Source organism: Alligator sinensis, unplaced genomic scaffold (assembly GCF_000455745.1).
Source record: "Alligator sinensis unplaced genomic scaffold, ASM45574v1 scaffold1102_1, whole genome shotgun sequence".
Classification (NCBI taxonomy): Eukaryota; Metazoa; Chordata; order Crocodylia; family Alligatoridae; genus Alligator; species Alligator sinensis.
Window position 1 is genome coordinate 1,284,161 of NW_005842342.1, and position 7,949 is coordinate 1,292,109.

General features: G+C 42.5%; 1 protein-coding gene across 1 annotated transcript in view; it reads left to right on the forward strand.

Annotated features, from left to right (window-relative positions):
- TCF24 (transcription factor 24) overlaps nucleotides 1-5,673 on the forward strand; it is a 7,977-nt gene extending 2,304 nt beyond the window's left edge. The window contains exon 2 of the mRNA XM_006028811.3: nucleotides 5,554-5,673. Within this exon, the coding sequence (XP_006028873.1) occupies nucleotides 5,554-5,667 (114 nt within the window). The 3' untranslated portion in view covers nucleotides 5,668-5,673. The remainder of the gene's footprint in view (nucleotides 1-5,553) is intronic.
- Nucleotides 5,674-7,949: the final 2,276 nt, after the last annotated feature.

Here is a 7,949-nt window from a genome sequence, read left to right on the forward strand (position 1 = left end):
GCACAAATACGGGCCCGGCTCGCCCCCGAGATCGGGAGCCGGCTCGCACAGCTGTCAAATGTGGAAGTAGCCCAAGGGCTAGGGCTGATGCAGCTAATGAGACACAGCAGCCGAACACAAAGGCCTAGCCAAAAAGCTCATTGGAGGGTTCATCTATATGTGCAGCTAATGCAACTGAGCATGGGAGACTGGTACCAGCTTGGTCAGGGGGGGCGCATTCCCCCCCTAGCAGCCTATCTCAGGGGGCAGGAGGGGGTCCCCACAGCCAATTGCACTGAGTGGGAAGTAGCTGTGGTGCTCCCAAAAGTGGCTGCGGTGCTTCAACCTGTGCTCGCAGGGGGGGCACCGGCGCTTCCGCCTGCCCCCGCACCCGTTGCCTAAGTGCAGCCTGTCAGGAGGTGCAGCCACGCTCTCAGAGGGTGCACGTGCACCCCTGTCCACCCCATATGTGTCACCACTGCAACTGAGTAAACTCTGGTGCAAACCATACCAGAGTTATTGCTCCTCCATGCTGTATGTTTACACAGGCGCCCAGGACTGCAGCATGTTGAGCTGGGTTGGAGCAGCACCAGTTGACAGGGAGCCTGTGGGGATCAGCTTGCCAGCCTGGGAGTGCTCCAACCTAGCTCAACATGCTGCTGAGGGGCTGGCTGGGACATGAGTGCTTCAGTGCAGGGCTAGCCATCAGGCAGCCCCGGCACTGAAGCACCCTTGTGCCCCAGCCAGCCCCATCAGTGTCTATGTATGCACTGCAGTGCACTAAATACCACCACAGTGTTGACAAGTACTATTCTGTAGCAGCATCTATTCGTTTACTATGGCCTAATAGGACTGCGCATGTAGATGCTGAGACTTTACTGCAAAGCTAATTATTCAGCTCTGCAGTAAACATTTATGTAGATGCACTGGCAGGGGAGGAATAGAAGCCTAGAGTACTGCTTAGAAAATCCAGTAATGCCCATTATAGTAAATGCAGCTGTGGGTGACATGATCCACTGGTATACAGCAATGATTCCCATCGGGACAAAGTTTGGTAGAATTGTTCAGACTGTTCCCTTTCTCTTTGATTGAACTCGGACATAAGATGTAGCATTAATTATTGTCTGTACGTGCAGTCATTATGTAAGGGCACTTTTATGACTCTTTGTTTAACACTCGCTCTACTTTATAACCAGGTTGGGTGCGGGAGCACTACCAAGAAAAGGTAGTTTGGGATGAATGTTGAACAGATGGTGGGTTCAATCTGAATGCATTACACAAAGCGTTTCATCTCAAAGTCAATTTAAGGGTTGTTTGCTTGTTTGTTTGTTTTTTGAAGATCACCGTTTTGTTTTACACTTGAAATTCTACTGAATCCAGGAAGATTCAGTTATGACTAATTTTGAACTGATCTCTAATTTCTCGCACATTCATTGAACCAATCAAAAAGTTCCTTGTTCACAAAATTAAAATTGTTCTTACTCTTATTCATTCTCATTCATTCTCTGTATATGTATGTACAGTCTCACACATTATGCCATATTAACCAACAACCTACAGAAGGACTAGTTTAACTTAAATCAGGCAATCGGCTTATATATATGATTATATATAGACTTATGAGCTTACATGACTTCTTTAGGAAGCCAAAATATTAAATATTCCATCTAAGAAATTAAGGTTTTTAGCTTGAAGATGTTTATTTCATAAAACAGTCAATATTTATATGCATGTCAGAACAAGTTTGGTCCCTTTCATCACTTTTTCCCTGATGCCTGTAATAGGTTTGACTGAGCACAGTGGTTTGATCCTTGTAATAATTGGAAACCATTACAAAAAATTATAGAAGCCACCAAATGTTTTAATTGGTTATATGGACAGTTAAATTGTCCAGATGTAGAGTTCTCTAGTTATTGGATTAAAATTAGGTTGATTCATTTTGCAGGGCTTTTTTCTCCAATTTTAATCCTGTTTCATTTACTTCTTTTTCAAGCAGAAGTAATATAGATTTAATTTATGCTAGCAATCAAGGTAAATATGTATAAATAATATACTCAGTATATTTTAAACTGTGTGTGTGTGTGTGTTTGTATACACACGTATTTTCTTTAAACTGGCAGTTAATAAAAGTGTGCTGTGTACAAATTCCACTATATTCTATACATGAACAAACTTCTGAATGTGATGCAAAAGTAAAGATTATAAACTCACAATTAAAATATACATGTATGATAAATTTTAAAAGTATAAAAGTTGAATCCAAATACAGTTTTAAATACTGATCAAGAAGCATGATTAATTGAAGGATGCTAAAACAAAAATCTTAAGATGCCTTAATAATCTATTTAATATTAATGAGATTTATTATAATAAAATTGCTATCTTTATTGTCTTTCAAAATCAGACAAATGTTCTGTTTTTAGTTTTACTTTAAAATTTTAAAATGTGTCTGAATCTTCTGAAATGTGTTGGAAATCTCAAACAGTAACCCTTATTAACAAAGCAGGAAATAGAAAAATAAGTACTGCATGTGTGACTGTGGTAATTGAATTTTAAAATGAATAAGATGCATGGTTAAATCCTCTGCATTACTTTGAAATCTCAGTTGCTTTTCTGATATTATACAAATAGGACATATGTCTGACTACAAAAAATCAGTGCTGAAGAATAAGGTATTAGAATAATATTTTATAATATTTTAATATTCTGCTATCATACCAGAATTCCCTGATTGACCTTTGCCCTGATACATATCTATCATGGCTTGTCACAATACCACAAATAAAAGAGACTGTGGTAACACTGATTGCGTCTCCCTACTTACGGTTGGTTTCTGGTACCATTATAAACCATATGTGAAATACTGGTCCTATTGAAGTTAACATCATGAGATAGGTGCTAAAGACATACTTTTACTCCAAAAAGTGACTTCATATAGCTGATATTGTGGATTCATATCTTTCTTTGTGTATAAAAAAAAAAAAAAGGCTTTTCCAGCTCTCAGCCCTATAAAATCAACCTGGAATTATAAAGTCAAGCTGGATTCTTTCCCCCTCAGACATCAACAATAATAAATGGTCTATAGCTCCAAAACACCTCTCAATTACAGCTGTGCAGCTTGATGATTCAAGTTATACCCACAGTGGCACCAGTACAGATACTCTGCTTCCAGTGTCTGGCACATGTGCAAATGATTTGCCTGTAATTAGAAATTACAAACAGCTCTGATAGACAACTGTATTATTCCTTTTTGTTCATTATCCCAGGGATAGAAAGTGCTACATCTATGTGGTCACTTTTTAGCCCTGATCCTGCAACTCATAGCAGGCAGAAAGGCTAAAGTTAACTGGCTTCTGTGTGGGTGCAGCATTGCCACCATCATAAACCCAACAGAATTCCTTTTGCTATATAAGAAAATGATGGAGTTTTTTTCTAGTGGGCATAATGTTTGTTTACCTCCTGCATTTATAGGAGTAGGATTCTTAGTACGACTGTGCAAAGCTTCGGTAACTGATTCGATTTGGAGGAGATTCAGCGGCTGAATCTCTTAATCCGAATTGAATTAGGAGACCCATTAAAAGGTCCGAATCGAATCAGGAGCCTCCGAATTGATTTGGCGCTGATTCAGAGATTCGGCCATAGACTAAACAGGCAGCAGTCCTTGACCACACTGACATGGCTGCCTCCAGCTGGTAAGTCTGTTTTGGTGGGCGGAGGAGGAAGGGAAAGTGGGGGGGCAGATCAGCACCCCCAAAGCGAGGTAGGGTTTGGGGCTGGGACTGGGACAAGCTGCCCAGCCGGGGTGGGGGGTGCAGGATTCGGGAACGGGGGCTTCTGCCGGTCCGGGAGGGCATGGGAGCAGGTGTGTGCCCTCGGATCTGCTTGGGGCAGGCTGGGCCAGGCTGCACTCTGGGTGGCTAGCCCTGGGAGTGCAGTCCTGGCTCTGCCCTCCCCCCAAAGCATAGTGGAGTGGGGGCTATTGGGGGCTGCAGCCACCTTAAAATTCTCCATAGCCCCTGCTGCCAGCCCCTCCCTTATCCGGGTGTGGGTGCACATGCCCACCTCCATGCCCTACCGCTGCTTGCCCAGCCAGGGTGAAGCTGCGGCTTGTCTGGGAGGTGTGGGGAGGCTGGGTGAGCGGCGGGAGGGCATAGCCCCTGCTCCCAGTGCCTTCCACTGCCTGTCCGGAGCACAGCCCCCTCCACGCAAATCCAGGGCCATACGCCCACTCCCATGCCTCCCGGACTGGTGGCGCATAGTGGTGGGAGCTCCCTTCCCCAAGTCCTGTGCCGTCCCCCCCTCCCCCTGGCTGGGCAGCTTGTCCCAGTCCCAGCCCCAATCCTTCCCTTGCTGTGGGGGCGTTCATCTGCCCCCCTCCCCCCTCTGCCCACCACAACAGAGTTACCAGCTGGAGGCAACTGCGTCCAGTGTGTTTGAGGACTGCTGCCCGTTTAGTCCATGGCCAAATCTTTGGATCCAAATCAGGACAGTGATTCGAATCATTGAATCACTGTCCCTCCAAATCTGCTGAATCCAAATTTAAATACTTGCTGCTTCGCAGAGGCCTAATTCTTAGATGATGTCACACTATGGGGTGGGCAATTATTTGGGTGCCAGCGACCCGTGGTACGCCACAGGTGCCTGCTGTAAGGTCATAGTATCTGGGGCAGCTCCTTTCAGCTCTGAGCTACAGACAGGTGGGGTGATGCCAGTCTAGCCTGAGCAGAGAGGAATCAGGGCCTGAGCACGGCTGGCCCAGGGCCCGTCACATGGAGTCAGATGGGCAGGTGGGACTGCTTCCACCCAGAGTCCCCCTGTGGCACCAATGGAGGCTGGAGCCAGAGCTGCTAGGGCCTGTGTGGCTCACCCAGGGCTTGCTGTGCAGTGTTGGGCAGGTGGATGGGAGCTGCTTCTACCCAGTCTCCCCTGTAGCTGCTGCCTGCGCCACCCACCCATGGTCTGGACAGAATCAATAGGTGTGCTGAATATGGCTCCCAGGCTCCATTTGCCCATCCCTGTGTCCTACCATTACAAATGCCTATGTGTTTCTAGATTTATGGGGATTCTCAGAAACAACATCATAATAACATTTTGCTGTTTTGAAATGGCTATGTTGTGACCTTATTATGCGAGAGGCAAGGATTTCTTAGGGTGATAACTTTTTATTGGACCAATTATTTAGTTGAGATAAAGTTAGACAAGCTTTGAATGCAACATGTTCTTTGTCAGGTCTCAACCTGTGCTTTCGAAAGCTTGTCTAACTTTATCCCAATGACATAGTTGGTTCAATAAGAGATATCACTAAGAAATCCCTGCCTCTCACATAATTTTTGGACCATCACGGCTTCAATGTCACTCTTACACGACCATGATTTAATTATAACATTTTCCAATAATTCGAGTCATTAAATACTTTCATACACAATACATTTTGCGGTAGCTGTAAAATGTTTTAATTTTATTTTATTGTGACCTCATTACTATTTAATTTTTGCTTTCATTTATTTTTCAGAAATCATATTCCATGTTTAGGAGATGCTGTCTTTGTTCACCTTGTTTATATTTGTCTTGCAGAAATGGCCTATGCGATCCAGATTATACATTGGAGCTACAGGACAGTTCTTGAATCACTCATTGCAAGGAGAAAATACAAACCAAGGAGAAACATCAACAAATTCACAAATTTAATCTTTTTCTTTTTTAAAATATTTATTACACCAGATATACCATATTTAAGTTAAAGCACATCTTCAGGTAAACTACACTTTCTGACATTCTGTTTATGGGTGAGAGGGGCTTGATTCTTAAATGTATCCTACACCTCATCAAGTAAATGTGAAACTTTTTTTTGTCCTTAATAGTAAAGACTGATGTTTGAAATAGGAGGTAACACTGATATGTACAATTGCACTCACCACCAACCTGAAGCAGTGGGCCAAGGTAATACTGCTAATAGCCAATGAAGAGGAAGCACTCTCATCTGCTGAGCACAGACAACTCACAGAAAGTTTTATGTAAGAACAAATACAGTATTGACTGTATCATAGTGCAATACAAAGCTTTAGTTGGAAAACGAAAAGCAAGCAGATTTTAATATTTACAAAGAAGAAAAAAATCCAAATAATACATACACTTTTTTGACTCGGTGAAACCCTGACCTAATTGAAGTCAGTACCAAAGCTTTCATTAGGTGCAGACAGAAGTGACAATTTTTGCTTGATCTGGCCCCTGAAAGGTCTCTATAGCCATGACCAACACAAGTGCATGGCTGCAGAGTGTTTTAAAAGGACCCGATCCTGTGAAAATCTGAATCCCTCATTGAATTGAGGTTTCAATGAGGACTTTTCAAAATGGAGTGTCTTCAGTAACTTGTGTCTGTGCACGCCAGGAGCAGGGCTGGGCTGAACACAGTTCAGCCTTCCTTCTGGCACTGTCTTCAGAATGGGAGGAGGTGGGGAAGTGGAGGGAGTTCAGACAGGGTTTTTTTTCAGCTGGCACTGGAGAATCGGGTGGGTGGATTGGAGCCTCTCCACCCCCCCTCCAGAGCCTGCTGGGCAATCCCCAGAATGCGATCCCTCTGCTCCCTTTCCCCCCCTCTCATTCTGAAAGCAGCACTGGGGCTGGGAGTGAGGAGGGGTGTTACTAGGGGAGAGTGGCTGCACACTCACAGTTGCTCTAAACAGCAGCTTAATTCCCCAAACCCTGGGACCCAGCAGTGAATGCCTGTTGGGTCTGGGGGATTGTTGCAACTCAGGGTGCTTCCTGCAAAGTGCTATGACTTGTAATGGGAAGTGCTCTTCTGTCTGCACCTACTGATTCCAGTAGGGGTAGGGGTAAGATTTCACAACAGGGGTGAATCTCAGATGATCTTCACATTCTAATTTCTGTATTTTCATTTTAAAATGTGAATGTGAATTCATTGTGAAGTGAAAAGTGTCCTGCAATTTACTACCACAGACCTTCAAATATTACACAGTACAACCTGCTTTTAGACTGAATGTAGTAGTAATATATGTTTATATATCGATCAGTAGTATGGTGTTGTACATTACTGGGCTTGAAATATTTAAAATGTGTTCTGGGCTTAATCCAAAGAAACAGCGTGTTTGTTTTAAATATCATGATTTATTTACTATGTCTTTTAAGTAATTCGTATTTAAGAAATTGGGCTCTTATGTTTTGCTGGTTCCTGATACACTTCATTTTAAAATATCTGCTGTAAATAGGCAATCATAAATGAAATTAAATGTGCAGTCAGATACCATCCAACAGTTTCTATTATGTAAAAGCTTGTACATGGGTACTAATTAATGCTACAACTAATATTGTATTAAACACTATTAATTGGAAACTTCTATATAAACAGCTGTGCTGCAGATTTAAAACAAAAAATGTATCAACTTAATCTCCTATAGTGCAAGAAATGATTAGAATGTAAGAGGATGATGATAGTTTGTATTTACTATACCAGTTTTGTGGGTGGACTTAATGATTTAAACCACAGAGATCCATTTCACAGATAAAGAAAAACTGCTCACTTAAGTGCAAGTTCTGAAAAAACTACCTGCCTATTTACGTACTTCAGGTTTTTCTGTGTCCAGCTTGAGGCCATTCCAACTTCATTTTCAGAGATTCTGAACACTTCAGTGTGAGTTCTGAGTGCCCAGCACCTCTGCAGAGATGCTAAGCATGTTAGCTAGTATTTAGAGTGCTCAACATCTCTGAAATCAGGTCCTAGTTTCTCCAATTGGACACTAAAATCAGAAAGTACATTTGTAACGCAGGCCTAAGTGATTTTTTTTTGTTTGTTTTTTGTTCAAGGTCATGTATGAAATGGGTGGCAATACTAGGAACAGACCACTTTTATATACTTTAACCACAAGAATACTCTTTCTCTTTCAAATAATTTCAGAAACAATTTGCAAAAAAATTAATATTTTTTAAATAGTGTATTAAGGAAGTAATAACTG